The sequence below is a fragment of the Ranitomeya imitator genome, chromosome 2 (assembly GCF_032444005.1).
Source record: "Ranitomeya imitator isolate aRanImi1 chromosome 2, aRanImi1.pri, whole genome shotgun sequence".
Classification (NCBI taxonomy): domain Eukaryota; kingdom Metazoa; phylum Chordata; class Amphibia; order Anura; family Dendrobatidae; genus Ranitomeya; species Ranitomeya imitator.
The window spans coordinates 190,413,456-190,433,070 of NC_091283.1; the positions used below are offsets into that span (position 1 = coordinate 190,413,456).

Sequence of the window (19,615 nt, forward strand, 5' to 3'; positions counted from 1 at the left end):
GTGAAAAATAAAAAAAATCTTTATTTCCACAAAAATTATTTTTTTAGCCCCCAGTTTTGTATTTTTCCCCAAGGGTAACAGTTGAAATTGAACCCCAAAAGTTGTTAAATTTGTCCTGAGTATGCTGATACCCCATATGTTGGGGTAAACCCCTGTTTGGGCACACGGGAGAGCTCGGAAGGGAAGGAGCACTGTTTTGCTTTTTCAACGCAGAATTGGCTGGAATTGAGATCGGACGCCATGTCGCGTTTGGAGAGCCCCTGATGTGCCTAAACAGTGGAAAACCCCCAATTATAACTGAAACCCTAATCCAAACACACCCCTAACCCTAATCTCAACGGTAACCCTAACCACACCCCTAACCCTGACACACCCCTAACCCCAACCGTAAATGTTTTCCAAACCCTAACCCTAACTTTAGCCCCAACCCTAACGGGAAAATGGAAATAAATACATTTTTTAAATTTAATTTTTCCCTCACTAAGGGGGTGATGAAGGGGGGTTTGATTTACTTTTCTAGCGGATTTTTATGATTGGCAGCCGTCACACACTAAAAGACGCTTTTTATTGCAAAAAATATTTTTTGCATTACCACATTTTGAGAGCTATAATTTTCCATATTTTGGTCCACAGAGTCATGTGATGATGTGAGGTCTTGTTTTTTGCGGGACGAGTTGACATCTTTATTGGTAACATTTTCGGGCACGTGACATTTTTTGATCGCTTTTTATTCCGATTTTTGTGAGGCAGAATGACTAAAAACCAGCTATTCATGAATTTCTTCTGGGGTGGAGTTTATACCGTTCCGCGTTTGGTAAAATGGATGAAGCAGTTTTATTCTTCGGGTCAGTACGATTACAGCGATACCTCATTTATATTATTTTTTTTATGTTTTGGCGCTTTTATACGATAACTATTTTATAGAAAAAATTATTTTTGCATCGCTTTATTCTGAGGACTATAACTATTTTTTCGCTGATGATGCTGTCTGGCGGCTTGTTTTTTGCGGGACAAGAGGACGTTTTCAGCGGTACCATGGTTATTTACATCTGTCTATTTGATCGCGTGTTATTCCACTTTTGGTTCGGCGGTATGATAAAGCGTTTTTTGCCTCTTTTTTTTATTTTTTACGGTGTTCACTGAAGGGGTTAACTAGTGGGACAGTTTTATAGGTCGGGTCGTTACGGACGCGGCGATACTGAATGTGTACTTTTGTTTGTTTTTTTATTTAGATAAAGGAATGTATTTATTGGAACAATTATTTTTTTTATTATTATTTAGGAAATTTTGTATTTTATTTTTTATTTTTTTTTACTTTTTACTTTGCCCCGGGGGGAGGGGACATCACAGTAATGTGACAGATCGCTGATCTGACACTTTGCTGTGCACTGTGTCAGATCAGCGATCTGACGTGCACTCAAGGAGGCTTCCCGGCGCCTGCTCTGAGCAGGCACTGTGAAGCCACCTCCCTGAAGGACCCGGATGCCGCCCCGCGGCCATGTTGGATCCGGGCCTACTGCAGGGAGGAGGTGGTAAGGATCACATCGTGTTGCTCCGAGGGTCTCAGGGAAGCACGCAGGGAGCCCCTTCACGGCGCGATGCTTCCCTATACCGCCGGAACACTGCGATCATGTTTGATCGCAGTGTGTTGGGGGTTAATGTGCCGGGGGCGGTCCGTGACCGCTCCTGGCACATAGTGCTGGATGTCAGCTGCGATAGTCAGCTGACCCCCGACCGCGATTGGCCGCGCTCCCCCCGTGAGCGCGGCTGATCGCGCTGGACGTACTATTCCGTCCACGGGAAGTAGGGCCCACCCCACATGGACGGAATAGTACGTCCAATGGCAGAAAGGGGTTAAAGGCTAATGCCCCTAAAAATCCCCATATACCTTTTCTGCCAAAATATTATAAAATTTCTACTTCACTTCCTGACCCCTGGCACCAGATCAGCTGTCACTTCTTCACTACATTTCCCATGATCCCCTGTGATGGGTTGCAAGCCAGTATTGAGCACAGACCAGTAACTCCACCTAATCCACTCATTCCTCCTTTATTGTCACACGCAATCATCTTTTGAATGGACATTATTACAGGGAATATAAGTAATGCACAAAGCACCATAACAGTAGCCCTAGTAATAAAGATTATCCCCTACTCCTCCTCAAAGAAAGAGATAGATTAGATGGGGAGAAATATGAATGTATTTATACATAATTTGTTTTCTAGATACAAAGTGGGAGGGGGCTGGGTCTCCAGCACAATACACAGGAACAGTGTGAGCTCTGCTGAATTAAGCCCTGCCCACCCATAAGCAGTGTGAGCTCTGCTGAATTGAGCCCCAACACCCACAAGACAATCTATGCCCACCCATCAGATTACAGAGCCCCAAACATGACATCATAGGAAGTCAGGAGATTGTTTAAAACAATCGGGTTGCAGCAGGATATGACAGAGCAAGCTATTTAGCATAGTGCTTATCTGTGTCAGTTGGCATGAAACAGTTTTAAAGTAGTTGAGAACCCCTTTAATCCAGCGTTGGTCCAGAATAAGCTCCTGTAATTCATTCAAGACAGAGCTCTACAGGTCTTGGGACTACTGGGAGTCTTAGCAGGCATGACCTCTCCTCAGTGAACCGTAGGTTAGCCACTTACTCTAAGGATAATGCCCCTTTTTAATCTGATATCACAAATAAAAGTAATACAAATGGTTTAGGGCTTTTTTCTCCCTTTCTAAAGCGACCCATCCGTACCACTAGTTGCAGTAGTAAAATTATCTGGACTGATTCTCCACGGAAAAAAAAAAAAAAAAAGCATTGCATCTACCCTACACATGCTTTTGTTTTAATACAAAGAGATATAAAGTTGTAAGTATTTTTAATATTGTTTTAACAAGAAAAACAACTTTCTAATATATATTTACCTGTTTCAAGGTACCAAAGGTCTTTACAACACACTTGGTTATTCCAGGCCTTACGGTAGCCGTCTCGTCCACTCCAGATATACAAACGTGTGTTAATTGCTACAGCACAGTGGCCGGCACGAGCGCGGGGAATGTTATCCTCCAGCGTATCCATCACAATGTGCTCCCAGGCCATAGAGTCTACAATGAAAAATGAGAGCAAAAAAAATTAAATTAAAACACACCTATCTGAAATTTGCGGGGAAATAAAAAACGCATGTGGTTGCCATTTAAAACACATTGACATTACGTACCGAGGTTGAGACAGGCAAGGGTGTTTGTGCATTTCCATTCCTTCTCATGAGTGGCTACCTTGACGTCATCCATTACTAAAGGCACCCAGCCACCAAAGACATACATCCTGGAAATTCATTAAAAAAATTTTTTTTTGTTTATTTTTCATTAAGTTACATGTAGAACAATGCAGCATTAACAAAAGAAAATACAGTACAACAAGAGACAATTTTAGCTTACTTGTTACTTATAGTTGTGGCAGAATGAAGACTTCGAGGAAGAGGAGCGATGCCATTCAGATTGGGTTTATTCCATGTCAGTGTATCTAAAATGGAACACAAACATTTCAACAAAATTACAGGATGTTAACCCCTTAAATGACATTATTGATAAGTGGGTGATCTCTCCATGATAATAAACTTATGATCCTAAAAAGAAGGTGATGGTAAGTGTAGCTGCAGAATGCTGCACGGCAGTCGCCACAACAGCCGAGATCAGAGCTAGCTCTGATCTCTGTAGTTTAACCCTTTAGAAGCCAAAGCACATCTGTGACATTAAACGGTGTTTGACAGGGGGATCTCAGCTGTCTGGCCATCCACACCATTTGAGGGGTACCAATGGGTTACCGTGGCAGTCAAGCATTCAAAGACTCCATACCTGCCACAGGTATCTGGCCTAGTAGGTTGCCTAAAAGCACTACACAAGAAGTTAAAGGGAATCTTGCCTTGCGCAAGCGTGTACTACGGAGGACAGAGAATGAACTTCAATCCAATATTGTGGCCAGCATGCAGCCAGCGGGTAAGGAAAGGGTGAATCAAACACCCAAAAACTCCGCCCATATGACCGAAAACTGGTCCCGCCAAATTCAGGTGACAGGTTCCCTTTAATTCTGCCTGTGGTTTGCGATTGCAACCAGGTAATGTTTTACTGATATGCTGTCAAAAAGTTGGCCTGGGACGACATATCTTGGTCAAGTAGTAGTCTCCCAGTCATGCTACAGTTGAATTGAAAAGTCTCTCCCATGTGTGTATAGGAAGACACTAGTGATGAGAGCGAGTGCTCTGATGCTTTGTAAAGTCAGCCACAGACTAACATCGCAGGGTGTGGCTGTAATTGCACAGACTGTGTTCGAATCATGCCGTTCTTGTTTCGGGGGACCATGAATCCAATGACAGATTCCCTTTTAAAGGAACCCGTCACCTCGTTTTGCCGCTATAAGATGCAACCACTGTCTTTCGGGGCTTATCTACAGCATTCTGTAAATGCTGTAGATAAGCCTCCGGTCCGACCTGAAAGAAAAAAATGTTTTATTATGCTCACCCATGGGCGGTCCGCTCCGATGGGTGTCGCAGGTCCTGGCGCCTCCAATCTTCATACGATGTTATCCTGCTTGCTTCTCCTCACGCTTCTGCACAGGCGTACTGATCTGCCCCATTGACGGCAGCGTAAAGTACTGCAGTGCGCAGGCGCCGGGCCTCTCTGACCTTTCCCGGCACCTGCGCACTGAAGTACTTTGCTCTGCCCTCTACAGAGCAAATCAGTACACCTGCACAGGAGCAACAAGAAGCAAGCAGGATGAAGGACCTGCAACACCCATCGGACCAGACCACCCCTGGGTGAGTATAATAACACTTGTTTTTCTTCTCTTTCAGGTCGGACCGGGGGCTTATCTACAGCATTATAGAATGCTGTAGATAAGCCCCGAAAAGCAGTGCCGCATCTTATAGTGGCAAAATAAGTCAACAGGTTCCCTTTAAAAGGAGCATTGCTCCAAGTCTGCAGAGGAACAACAACAACAAAAAAAGGTAGTCATGGAAGGTAAATATGTAAAACACACCTATATCCAAAATCCAGAGATCGCCGAGCCGACATCCGCTCATTCCACCATATATAACCAGGCGGGATTTCTTGCTGTCTCTTTCCGTATACACCACTGCAGTATGTGATTCTCGAGGAGGGGGGAGTATGCCGTATGTTATGGGGATGTCCCACGCTACAACACCGGAGCCGGGACGGAGCTCCAGTATGTAGAGGTCATTCAGATACCTTTATAATAAAGAATTTATGTACAAATTAAAATTAATGTCACAAGTGGAACATATGGGTGAGAGAGTTGTATGTGTTAGTTTAAAAAATATATATACCTGGGAATGTTGTTCTTTGGGTCCTCGCTATCATTTGCCAATCCGCCAAAAAGGTAACATTTACTCCCAACTAGTGAAAAGCTATGTCCAAGGCGAGGACATGGAGGAGGGCCATTTTTTGGCGCTTTTGCTTTCAATCTCTTCCATTCCCACCTGCTTGCCTGCATATGAATAAGTAGAAACTTTTTAGTAAGATGCCCAGAGGCTCCAGAATGACTGGTATTGGTCGGGTCGGTCTCCTTCAGACACCAAGATAAAATTAAAACTGCCCAGTGTTTGAGGAGCAGGTATAGCCTGCTAGACAGTTGCCTCCAAGGTGGTGGTGGCAGTGCATATGCCTACGGTCACCAAAATTATATTTCATTTCACATTGGTAAAAAAAATTATTTCCATCTTATAAAGCAACAGGAAAAAGTTTATGCTAGTGAACTAGAAAGTAACGAGCATATCTGAAAAATCCCAGAAATAAAAATAAAATAAACATAATAATACAATTACCTGCAGTTCATACAAGTCATTGCTGTATTTTCCATACTCCACCATTCCTCCAAAGACAAGAAGTCGAGTGCCGTCACAAACGAACCCATAGGCGGCACAACCTGGAGGAATATCGCCTCTCACCGCAGGGATGAACCACTGATTGGTTGCTAGAAAACAAAGAATAAAGCAGTGATAAAACAACATTCTGATTTGTCTACTATATATGAACGGGACCCCTAATTTTCCTGACATGGTCTCATTAATTTGGACACAACTTTGCACAACTCCTCACCACAATCCATCATGGCTCAGTTATCCCCTGAAAGCCTCGTCAACTACATTAACGGACCTGAAGCTGAATGCAAATTATAAAGCATTTACGCCATACATTACAGAGGCTGAATTTCTAAAAGTAAGCAACTACTTATTGATCTGCAGCTCCGTGTAGAAGGCCAAGTTACCAGACAGGTTTCTAGGAAAGCCTTTACTGACAGGGCAATCTACTATAGAATTGTCTAAGGGTCACTTCCGTCTTTCTGTCTGTCCTCCTTTCTGTCACGGATATTCATTGGTCGCGGCCTCTGTCTGTCATGGAAATCCAAGTCGCTGATTAATCGTGGCTGTTTTGCCGCGACCAATCAGTGACAGGCACAGTCTGGAAGAAAATGGCCGCTCCTTCCTCCCCGCAGTCACTGCCCGCTCCATACTCCCCTCCAGTCAGCCCTCACACAGGGTTAATGGCAGCGCTAATGGACCGCGTTATGCTGCCGTGTAACGCACTCCATTAACGCTGCTATTAACCCTATGTGACCAACTTTTTTACTATTGATGCCCTCAATAGTAAAAAGATCTAATGTTAAAAATAATTAAAAAAAAAAAATCATATACGGTACTCACATTCCGGCGCCTTTCCCGCTCCTCGCGACACTCCTGTGACCGCTCCATGCAAGCGGCAGGTTCCGGTGGCAAGGATGGTATGCGATAAGGACCTGCCATGACGTCACAGTCATGTGACCGCGACGTCATCACAGGTCCTGCACCCATGCCAAACCTGGGACCGGAAGCTGCCGCGTGCACCGCACACAGGGTCAGGACTTCAACGGAGGGTGAGTATATGTTTATTTTTTTATTTTAAGTCTGTATACTACGTGACTGGGCAATACACTACGTGGCTGGGCAATACACTACGTGGACATGCATAATATTCTAGAATACCCGATGCGTTAGAATCGGGCCACCACCTAGTGCTTTAAATATACGGCTTGCGCACGGAGCCATAACACGGCCGTGTGTAAAGTCCACAACCATATGCTACAGTTATAAAGGGAACCCTTCAGCACAGATTAAGCCTGGTTAAACAATCAGGCTTACTACATTAGCGGTAAAAACAACATTTATCGTACAGTCATCTGCAAAAAAAAAAAAAAACTTGGCATTTTCCCTATGCATTGATCAACGTCCTGACCGAGAGGATTCTTCCCCCAACCATCATAACAATATAAATCAAAGGCATGGTTACAGACATATACAGAAGCATGCCCGGGGTTTACTCATGGAAACCATAGTGACAGATTCCCTAGGCTGCTGTCCTTGTAGCCAAAGTGAATCCAGACATACGTGAACAGTTCCATCAGACACTGCAGGTGGTGGCTACTCTGGATGGCGGCTGCAACATCAACAGCACATTATCGGGGAGGGGAGATCTCCATGGCAGCCCCACAATCAGCTGTTGATGCCACGGCCACGATCCACCCCTAAGAAATCCTGGCAATTTTTTGTCTCACAAGAACGTACAGCGTGGATAAGACAATAGTGAAATACCCCAGTCTACAGAAAGGGTTATGTCCCTGCTACCCACAGACAAGGTATCAAGTCTATGGCTAATTTTCATTTGCCAAAACACAAGTACCGTATATACTTGAGTATAAGCTGACCCGAGCATAAGCCGACCCCCCTAATTTTGCCACAAAAACTGGGAAAACTTAATGACTAGAGTATAAGCCTAGGGTGGAAAATGCAGCAGCTACCGGTAAATGTCAAAAAGTAAAAATAGATACCAATAAAAGTAAAATTAATTGAGACTTCAGTAGGTTAAGTGTTTTTGAATATCCATTTTGAATCAGGAGCCCCATATAATGCTCCATACAAACACTTGCCCCATATAGTGCTGCACAAACGTTATGGCCCCATATAGTGCCGCACAAACGTTATGGCCCCATATAGTGCTAATTGATGAACTACAGGCTCAACATGACAGCTGGAGAGTCCAATTCGTATGCAAAAGACAAGAAAGTCTGAAATCTTGTAAAACCACGATTCATGGCATTATAACAGAACCAGCAGCTCCACGGCTACCACCAAATGAGCAACACAAACTTATAGGGCAGCTCATCTCCAATAGGTGGCACTAGAGAGACCGATGTCACCCAGAAAACTAATTTGCAAGGAAAAAAAAAGCTTAAAAAATAAAAATATGGATTTAATCAATATCAAAACTAGCAAAGAAAATCCATCAGTAAAAGATCGTAACCAGCTCTAACAGCGAACGTCTTCATGAATCTGCAGCGCTGGTGCTGACAAGTCTCATCACATGCAGAACAGACCAAAGGACAAGGGTTTATATTTGCAAAAATAAAGAGCAACACTTACAGCCTATAAATAATAAAAAAAAAAAAAATGAAGATGACATGATGATTGGGTTGTTGTAATTCAAACGTCCTACTCTTTTTGTACTTCAGGAGATAAGTCACTGCCAGGGGAGTCCGTGACCGTTCAGTCCTAGGAGATGGCGGCCAGTCGAAGCATTGATTAGCCAACTGCAATCTAATGTTTGTGACCAAAGAGTGAGGATATCTGTGAAATACAGCATCCAATGAAGCAGGACATAAATCCTCTCTATGTGTTTGGTTCATATGGAATTAGAGGTGAAAAAGCTTTGCATAAAATGTAGGACATATGGAGATGCAGTAAATCCCTTACATGTATAATCTATCATATGACAAGAGGAAATTATTCCGGAGACAGATAGATTCTTCATGAACATCTTTCAGGCTCCTACATACAGTTTTCTGGATCTTTATAGATGGACAAAATAGTCCCATGTGTACACTGAGGAGAGATAACGTTATCCAATGTCTGCGAGGGCGAGCTCTTCTGAGGACGAGACCTCATTTACCACCACAAGCAGATTCACTGTCAGTAATGAGCGCGGTCACTGACAATAGAAGTATGATCTGTTTATTTCATCATATGATGGAGATATGGTGCCAAGGAACAAGATGAGGGCCGCAGGATGATGCAATTAATGACAACAACACGGGGCATTTTTACATGGGCAACAATTAGGAAGGTTATTATGGCCGTTTGTTTAGCAGATCAACTACCAGTGTAAAAAGGAATTTAACACCGGTCCCAACACTACAAACTTGGTGGATAAATAGTAAATTTAAAAAAAAAAAAAAGGCTGTCCACTACTTTTATATTGATGGTGTTATGCTTAGGATAGGTCAAAATAGAAATACAATAGAAGGCGGATGTGCAGTAACAAGCCCTGGCCACAACAAGTAGACGGCCAGCTCAGCAAGTACTTCCAGGCTGATCAATGTAAGAGTAGTGGTCCATCTCTTCAAGAGTTGGTGCGAACAGATTTACAGGATGCGGTCTATCGGCCACACTTGTGATCTAGAACTGCATCCAAACCATCTGCGACTCTTCTTTCGATTAGGCGGCCTGGTGTGATGTAATTATTGCAGCGTGATGCACATATGAGGTCAAGTCAGGCCGGCTAATCAAAAGAAGACCCGTGGATAGCGAGGAGGTAGGTGGTTTTCAGGGCTCCAATCCAGCGGCCACAGAGTATTGACACCGTCCTACCAAACCGATTTGCACTGACTCCATATATAATATTGTAATAAAATACACTAATTCTACACAGCCATGTATAAAACAAAATAGTATAGGTAACCTATTCCTCATACACATTAGAAAGCAGTCACATCCACGAAGGGAGGGACACAGCTCAGGACGCTCTTTCAAAGTGGATTTGGCGGCAGAAGAGAGTCAGTTGATGAAGTCCTATATGTAACGGGGTGGAGACAGCAGCACATAAGAGGGAGGGAGAAGCTGACAGCTCGCTCTCATCATCACACAGTCGTCCTAGTTGTAATCCACACAGAGGAAAGTGTCCGGACTATACGCGCTAAAGAATAAATGAAGCGTCAAAAACAGCTCGGGAGACTAAACCTAGGGATAAAACCTGCAAACATGCCAGATAACAAGTGTTGAGACAGAAGACTGTGCCCGTGATGAACAAAAAAACTTGAGTTAGGCCGGGTTCACACTAGCGTTCGGGGGCTTTGCGGAGGGCTGCGTATGTCCTCCACTAAGCCCTGCCTACTTGTACATGCGTCCTGACTACTTATCTTTAAAGGGAAGGTGCCATCAAAAAAATTTTTTTTTCAGAAATTGTAAAAATGTAAAGAATTAATGATTACATTTTCTTAAAAAATATTATCATTTGTTTATAATTTAGTAAAATATGAAAAATAATTTGAAAAGTTTTGGAATTTCCACTTTTCAATACTAGGGGGAGCAGCTGCTGAAATTTCAGAAAAACCTAGTGTAGAAATAGCTCACATTACAGCACTGCAGTAAATATGGGCGGAGTCTGCTGACGTGTGTGATGTCTCCTCTCCTCTCCTTCTGGGTGTTTGCTAAGGGATTAGAGAGGATGATATTCAGGAACCCAGTGAGCAGCCATTTTGTTGGTGACTGCAGAGTATGGCTGCCGTCACACTATCAGTATTTGGTCAGTATTTTACCTCAGTATTTGTAAGCCAAAACCAGGAGTGGAACAATTAGAGGAAAAGTATAATAGAAACATGTCACCACTTCTGCATTTATCACCCACTCCTGGTTTTGGCTTACAAATACTGAGGTAAAATACTGACCAAATACTGACAGTGGACGGCAGCCTTAGGCCATGTTCACACAGTGCGTTTTTTACCGCGGAACCGCGGCGGTTTTGCCGCTGCGGTTCCGCAGCTGTTTTCCATGCAGGGTACAGTACACTGTACCCTATGGAAAACAGGACACACTGTGCACATGGTCCGGAAATTGTAAAAAAAAAGACGCGCTGAATAGCTCCCGGAAAAAAGAAGGAGCATGTCAATTCTTTTTCCGGAGCCGCAGCGGTTCTGCACCCATAGACCTCCATTGTGAGGTCCAAACCGCAGTAAAACCCGCAGATCAAAAATATATCTGCGGGTTTTACTGCGATTTGATGTGCAGAACCGCTGCAGCAGGAAGTGCGGGGAGCGGGCGGAAGTGCGTGGGCGGAGTGTGGCTGCCCCCCCCCCCCCCCCCCCCGTGTTCCGATCCCGCCCCCCCGTGCTCCGATGCCCCCCCCCAGTGCTCCGATGCCCCCCCCCAGTGCTCTGATGCCCCCCCCCCCCCCCGTGCCCTAATCTCCCCCCCTTATACTCACCCGGCGTCCCGGTGTCCGTCCGGCCGTCTTCTCCCTGGGCGCCGCCATCTTGCAAAATGGCGGGCGCATGCGCAGTGCGCCCGCCGAATCTGCCGGCCGGCAGATTCGTTCCAAAGTGCATTTTGATCACTGAGATATAACCTATCTCAGTGATCAAAATAAAAAAATAGTAAATGACACCCCCCCCCCTTTGTCACCCCCATAGGTAGGGACAATAAAAAAAATAAAGAATTTTTTTTTTTTTCACTAAGGTTAGAATAGGGGTAGGGGTAGGGTTAGGGGTAGGGTTAGGGGTAGGGTTAGGGGTAGGGGTAGGGTTAGGGTTAGGGGTAGGGTTAGGGTATTTTCAGCCATTTTAACCCTAAAAAAATTCCTAGAAAACACACAGACTCTGGCTAGAAAACTGCATCAAAAAAACGCATCAAAAAACGCATCAAAAAACGGACCAAAAAAGGACCAAAAAAAGGACCTGCGTTTTCTGCCAAGAGCTGCAGTTTTTTAAAAAACAGTCAGGAAAAAAAAAGGATGGAAATCCTGAACGTGTGAACATACCCTTAGGCTACTTTCACACTAGCGTTGTTGGCTGTACGTTGCAATGCGTCATTCAGGAGAAAAAACACATCCTGCAAAGTTGTCTGCAGGATGCGTTTTTTCCCCATAGACTAACATTACCGACGCATTGCGACGTATTGCCACACGTCACAACTGTCGTGCGACTGTTGTGTCATGTTTTGGTGGACCGCCGCCACAAAAAAAGTTACATGTAACGTTTGTGCATCGAGTCCACCATTTTCGACCGCGTATGCACGGCCGAAACTCCGCCCCCTCATGCCCAGACCTAACAATGGGGCAGCGGAAGCATTGTAAGACTGCTTCTGCTGCCCACATCGGACATTTCTTTCACAGCATACGTCGGTACGACGCACTGCGAAAGGCTCGTACCGACGCTAGTGTGAAAGCAGCCTTATACTGACAAGTAGACAGTCACCGAGGATGGCAGGCAGCAAGGATTCTGGGAGATATGTGGTGGAGGGAGCAGGGTGAAAGCAGCACAGAGTATTTCAGGAGAGCAGTGTGCTGGTCTATGGGGGCCCCCTGTTTGGTGTGCGGAGCAGCCAGGGATTGTACATAGAGCGCTATCTTTTATACACATGGATGGGCCGTCTGCTTGTTTGCTCCACAGAAATCCAGGAAACATTTCTGCGGATTGATGGCCTGGTCTGATCCAGACTTTGCATGCAGACCCCATTCCCCTCCTCAGATCCTGTCTTCTCCATCCTGTCCTGGCGATGTGTGAAAGCGAGGTGACAGGCGAAGTCCGGGGTGACGCTGGGAAGGAAATGTAGCCATATAGTAACGATAAAAATGAGACCCCTCTCTTCAGCTGCCTCACCAGCCCTGACTGCACCTAACTGGAGGTCATGCTGCCCCCTCTATTACCCCAGACCCGCGTGCAGGTGCTCAGCCAGAACCACCATAGAATGGGTCCGCTTTCTGAAGATAATACTGCCATAGTGTTCTCACATAATACCGCCATATAGATCACACACAATACTATCAAATAGATCACACAATACTGTCATACAGTTCTCACATAATACCACCATATAGATCACACATAATACCGCCAGTGTTCTCACATACCGCCATATAGATCACACATAATACCGCCAGTGTTCTCACATACCGCCATATAGATCACACATAATACTGCCATAGTGTTCTCACATAATACCGCCATATAGATCACACATAATGCTGCCAGTGTTCTCACATAATACCGCCATATAGATCACACACAATACCACCATATAATTCTCACAATACTGATCAAGCATAATACCACCATACAGATCACATAATACCGTCATATAGATCTCACATAATGCCATAATACAGCATGACGCTCGCAGCTCCTGTTATCGTACACATTGAGTTGCGTGTGCAATGGGGAAAGATATGCAGGGGGGAGAGGAGTGCATAGAAGTGGATTAGATACACGGTTCACCAGACAGTATCACACAGGAGAGGATTAGATACACGGCTCAGCAGTCAGTATTTCACAGGATTAGGCTATGTGCACACGTCAGGATTTTTTCCTGACATAATCCTGAGAATTCTGCCAGAAATCCGCGTGCTTTTTTTGCGCGGATTTCTTGCGGAATTTGCGCGTTTTTTGCGCGGATTTTTTCCGGTTTTTTTGCTTTTTTTTTTATTTTCCGGAATGTCCTTTTTGATAGGAAATCCGCAAAAATATAGAGCATGTCCGGATTTTTTGCGGTATGCGTTTTTTTTGCGGAAAAAAACGCTAACATCTGCACAAAAAAATGCAGAATGCATTCTAAATGATAGGATGCATAATGTTAGCTTTTTTTAGTGGATTTATAGCGTTTTTATGGCGAAATTCCACAAAAAAAAAAAACGCTAAAAATCCGGACGTGTGCACATAGCCTTAGATACACAGGTCAGCACAGGATAGGATTAGATACACGGTTCACCAGACAGTATCACACAGGAGAGGATTAGATACACGGCTCAGCAGACAGTATCACACAGGAGAGGATTAGATACACGGCTCAGCAGACAGTATCACACAGGAGAGGATTAGATACATGGCTCACCAGACAGTATCACACTGGAGAGGATTAGATACACGGCTCAGCAGTCAGTATTCCACAGGAGAGGATTAGATACACGGCTCAGCAGTCAGGATTCCACAGGAGGATTAGATACACGGCTCAGCAGACAGTATCACACAGGAGAGGATTAGATACACGGCTCAGCAGTCAGTATTCCACAGGAGGATTAGATACACGGCTCAGCACAGGATAGGATTAGATACACGGCTCAGCAGACAGTATTACACAGGAGAGGATTAGATACACGGCTCAGCAGACAGTATCACACAGGAGGATTAGATACACAGGTCAGCACAGGATAGGATTAGATACATGGCTCACCAGACAGTATCACACAGGAGAGGATTAGATACACGGCTCAGCAGTCAGTATTCCACAGGAGGATTAGATACACAGGTCAGCACAGGATAGGATTAGATACACGGCTCAGCAGACAGTATTACACAGGAGATGATTAGATACACGGCTCAGCAGACAGTATCACACAGGAGAGGAATAGATACACGGCTCAACAGACAGTATTCCACAGGATTAGATACACAGGTCAGCAGACACTATCACACAGGAGAGGATTAGATACACGGCTCAGCACACAGTATAGGATTAGATACACGGCTCAGCAGTCACTATCACACAGGAGAGGATTAGATACACGGCTCAGCACACAGTATAGGATTAGATACACGGCTCAGCACACAGTATCACACAGGAGAGGATTAGATACACGGCTCAGCAGACTATCACACAGGAGAGGATTAGATACACGGCTCAGCAGACTATCACACAGGAGAGGATTAGATACACGGCTCAGAAGACAGTATCACACAGGAGAGGATTAGATACACGGCTCAGCAGACAGTATAGGATTAGATACACGGCTCAGCAGTCACTATCACACAGGAGAGGATTAGATACACGGCTCAGCACACAGTATAGGATTAGATACACGGCTCAGCAGACAGTATCACACAGGAGAGGATTAGATACACGGCTCAGCACACAGTATTACACAGGAGAGGATTAGATACACGGCTCAGCAGACAGTATCACACAGGAGAGGATTAGATACACGGCTCAGCACACAGTATAGGATTAGATACACGGCTCAGCAGTCACTATCACACAGGAGAGGATTAGATACACGGCTCAGCAGACAGTATCACACAGGAGAGGATTAGATACACAGGTCAGCACAGGAGAGGATTAGATACTTGGCTCAGCACAGTATAGTGATAGATGCAGGGTCTGATGTCCTGTGAGGAGCTACAGTGAGGTCCGAGCAGCACAGAGATTCTCCCCCTCCCCCTCTGTTACCTCTCTGCAGCTCCTGATAAGAGGACATCAGACCACAGCACTTCACCCTCTCTAGTGATTCTAGAGATTACAGGCAGCAGAGGACAGGGAACCGCCGCTGAGTGTGAGAGGAGACAGATGGAGCTGCTCCTCCAACAGCACGGCTCTACAGTGGAGCTCACAGGTACGCTCCACTGTGGGCTAAAGCAAGATGGCGCCGATCTCCTGCCTCTGCTGTGATGTGGAGACAGCCCAGGGGGCGTGGCCACATCAGAGCAGAGAAGCTTATAATGGTAGCTATGGGGTCGGACGCCGACTGCTGAGTCCTATGCCCAGGACAGCCGTATGTGAAGACTGTAAGTGTCGTGCAGCTACACTTACAGTCCTGCAAATGAAAATGGCGGCGCCCAGTGGCAGAAAAAAAAATGAATAAAAAAAAAAAACAATAAATACTATGCACTTGAAAATAACTTATGAAAATAAGGAATTAAAGAGGTTGTTTTTTTTTTTACAATATTAAAACGCGGCACCTTCCCTTTAAACATTGGGTATGCAAGATATGCAGATGCGCTGTTTTCTGCACCCGCCGACCGCATGGGAACGCAACAAGTTGCATTTTGTGCAGACGGCGGGCGCATCAAAATTGACGTCTTTGCAGACATCCGCATGTCCTGCGTACCCAATGTTAAAGATAGGTACGCAGGACGCATGCAGAACTATGCGGGGCTTTACGGAGGACGTACGCAGCCCTCCACAAAGCCCCCGAACGCTAATGTGAACTTCGCCTTAGATAGAACATCCGAAAAGAAGTATAAAGGATGGATCTAAGCAAAAAAAAAAAAAAAAACACTATGGGCCCGATTCATCATTTTGTAATTTAGGGCTATGTGCACACGTTGCGGATTTCCTGTGTATCCGCAGCGTTTTTAACCGTGCAGAAACGCTGCAGATCCCCAAGTGATTTACAGTGCAATGTAAATCAATGAAAAAAAAAATTCTGTGCTTAATGGTGCGGAAAATTCCGTGCGGCAATGCTGCGGATTAAAAGAAGTAGCATGACACTTTTGTGCGGATCTGCAGCGTTTTTGTACTCATTCCATTATAGAAATCCGCAGGGGTAAAAAACAAACGCAAGAAATCCGCACCTGCGTTTTTTGCCAAGAGATGCAGAATCCGCAAAAAAAAATTCCAGAGGCAAATCCGCAACGTGTGCACATAGCCTAAAGGGAATCTGTCACGTCATATTTCGTAAACCGCGGCCAACGCCATTAGGGGCTTATCTACAGCGTTCTGTAATGCTGTAGATAAGCCCCCCGATGTAACGTGAAAGATAAGAAAAACAAGCTAAAATGTCAAATAAAATAAAAAAATTCTCCAAAGCGGGGTGGGAATGGAGTATATTTGCATCTAAATTCTGTCTTTTTAAGAAGTTGAAAGTGATGGCTCAGCGGAAAACATCTGGAACCTCCCCTAAACCAAAAAAAAAAAAAAAAAAAGTGGACAAGGAAAAACATCGAAAAAAAAGTGCAAATTAAAAGAATGAGCTGTAAATGCAAGATTGACACAGAAAAAAGGGAACCTTCCCCATTCCCCCCCCCCAATCAAAAAACCAAGGAACATTTGGGATCTAACTTATAGACTGTACCATCTATGTTCAAATCTAAAGGAAAGCAAAAAAACCTTCTCCACCTGACAGTTTCCTGCCTCACATGTCATTTTCTTTAAAAAATGTGCTGAACAGTCCCTAAGTGTCCTCCTGAAAGGGTCTCACTTTGTAGAGAGAGAAGAAAAAAAAAAAAAAGACAAAAAAACTTCCAGGTTGTGCGATCTGACAACTCTTTAGTCTTCACAGCGGCTTTTGCAGTGAAAGCGAGAGATTGTGTGTTATGGCGAGATCTTGCTCTCTGCACTAACCCGATGCGGCTACGTCAATCGCCAAGATGCTACCGAGCGGTAACCGTTCTACAGAACTTACCTCTCCTTAGTAAAGTCAGCAGCAGCGGTGGACAAGTGCAAAAATAAAACCCAACCTACCCCAGTGGTCATACAGACGCAGAATCCTGTAAATCAATTTGCTCAACTTCTTAGGCTATGTGCACGTGTCAGGATTCTTTGCAGAAACGTCCTGAACAAAACCGGACTTTTTCTGCAGGAAATCTACGTGTGGTTTTTGGTGTGTATTATTCACGTTTTTTTCCCTGGATCTTCACAATGCATTAAATAGCGAGAAATCCGCGAGAAATCCACAAAATTAATGAACATGCTGCGTTTTTTTTTTTTAACCGCGATGTGCACAACGCAACATGTGCACACAGCCTGACAGTACGGAAAGGATGCGCCATAACTGCCTGATAACGTGGCGCGCGCGCGCACACACACCCCCCCTGCCAGCATGGCCCGCAGACACTATTAAGTGCAAGAGTAATAACAGAAGCATTTAAAAAGAATACTTCCATACGCCGGTCATCCCGCCTCTGAAATTGTATCAATTGCACACACACACACAAAAAAAAAACAATAAAAAAAAAAAATAATAATAAATAACACCACCACCACCCACAAATATCAAAAATAAGCGTGGAAGTGCAATTTTTACATTTTTTTTAAATAATAATATAAAAAAAATCCAAACATTAAAAACTTTAAACAAAAACATAAAAAGCATTAAAAAAAAAGTTGCACAGGCAAATCAATAATCCATAACCATTTGATAGACGGGTATCGGAAATTGGTACCCGATCGGAATCGCACAGATCCCGTCTGCCGACCGGCCCCGACACTGCGGCTGGTCGCTGTGCAGCCAATCAGCGCCTCGCAGCTGAGCAGCCGCAGTCACGCTCCGCCCCCTGCCTGTCTCCGATCCTCCTGCTGGGGGAACCCGCCATTTTTCTTTGTGGATTTTTAGAAAGCCCAGCTGAAGAGCGGGCTAGCCGGAGGAGGGGACGCTGCCAGTGTCACACACAGTCACCAGACCTATCCCCAACCACTGCCCGTTATATCACCGCTTACTCACCGGTGTTGTAGACGTGTAGCTCGTCCACGATCCCTTCATTTCCGCCACCGAATACCACAATTAACTCCTTGATGGCCACGGCCCTGTGTCCGTGCCGGGGTCTAGGCACCGGTCCCGACCACCCGACAACTCGTTTCCAGCGGGGCTGTAGGGCGGTGGAGGAGGAAGCACCGGTCACCGTTGGAGCGGACGTCATGGCGGCGGTTCAATGAGTAGAAAACAGATTAAAAAAGCGGATAATGAAGAGGGGGGATAAACGACGGGAGGCGGCGGCGGCCCGCTGCTTCCTGTCAGCCGTGTAAATAAAAGGTGCAAAAAAACCGGGGCTGAGGCCTACTCCGTGCCGGCTCTCACTGTGGCGCTGTGGAGTCCATGGGAGCCGCCATTTTATGACGGCGGCCGGAGAGAAGACAAAACCGATTCCCCGCGCCCGTCTCTGCCGCCTCCACGGGCCGGCCCTCCCCCTGTCTCTCGGCCGCACGTCCTCTGCAGGTTGAGCCCTTTCCTTCTCACCGGGCCCCGCTGGTTTTCCTTATAGCAGCCCGGGAGCGGCGAAGCTGAGGGAGTCCATGGGAGCCGCCATCTTGTGCCGTCCAAACAAACCAATAAAGAGCTGCTAGGGAAAACCAAAGATGGCGGCGAGCGGGGCGACAACAAACATACACACAGTAATAAAGAAATTAACAAAACACAACACGCAAACACCGGCGGCCGTCTCCTGGGGAGGAAGTAACGTCGAGAGGAAGGAAATCGGCACGGAGAAGACGGGAGATGGAGGCTGAAAGTGAAGGCTCCACCCCCGCCGCCACCGCTTATCGGCTGCAACTCGGGGGATGTGAGGAGAAACGGAGAAAAACTGACAAAACTATAAACTGGCCGAAGCGAGGAGATTTAAAAAAATGTCGGCAACCGTGATTATCGGTGTGCAAACACGGTCCAGGGCACCGGAGCCTCTTTTCACGCCTCCCTGGGAGCCGCCATCTTGTCAGCGTCCGCCTCCTGCCTTTCCTCCTCCTCCGGAGACAATAAGATGGAGGCGGCGCTGGGGGCGGCGAGAGATGCTCAGTGGGGCCTTGTGTGCGGATCACCTTACATAGAGCGGCTAGGGGAATACTCCAACTGCTGGCCGACTGGGAACCTGAAGTAACGGCCGCCATCATTCGTTATCCCTGCACGTCTCCTCACATACAGTGAAACATGGCCTCCTTATTTCACTACTGACTGAAAATATAAATCCTTTTAGACTTCTGTAAAAATGAGCATTAATTTTTCCATATTTTCAACAATTTTTTTTTGTTTGCGCTGCAAAGGGATTTGGTACTACACCTTATTGCCACGTGCGACATCTAGTTGTTTTGTGTGAAGAATTC

At 45.4% G+C, this 19,615-nt stretch overlaps 1 protein-coding gene across 2 annotated transcripts in view; it reads right to left on the reverse strand.

Moving 5' to 3' along the window:
* The window catches only part of HCFC1 (host cell factor C1), a 59,643-nt gene extending 40,374 nt beyond the window's left edge, over positions 1–19,269 (reverse strand). The window contains exons 1-7 of one of the 2 annotated variants that reach the window (XM_069748402.1): positions 18,246–19,269; positions 5,834–5,982; positions 5,336–5,496; positions 5,029–5,237; positions 3,432–3,516; positions 3,212–3,318; positions 2,919–3,098 (exon numbers count right to left, since the gene is read on the reverse strand). In XM_069748402.1, the coding sequence (XP_069604503.1) occupies positions 2,919–3,098; positions 3,212–3,318; positions 3,432–3,516; positions 5,029–5,237; positions 5,336–5,496; positions 5,834–5,982; positions 18,246–18,441 (1,087 nt within the window). In that variant the 5' untranslated portion in view covers positions 18,442–19,269. The remainder of the gene's footprint in view (positions 1–2,918; positions 3,099–3,211; positions 3,319–3,431; positions 3,517–5,028; positions 5,238–5,335; positions 5,497–5,833; positions 5,983–18,245) is intronic. The other variant, XM_069748401.1, reaches the window with a different exon arrangement.
* Positions 19,270–19,615: the final 346 nt, after the last annotated feature.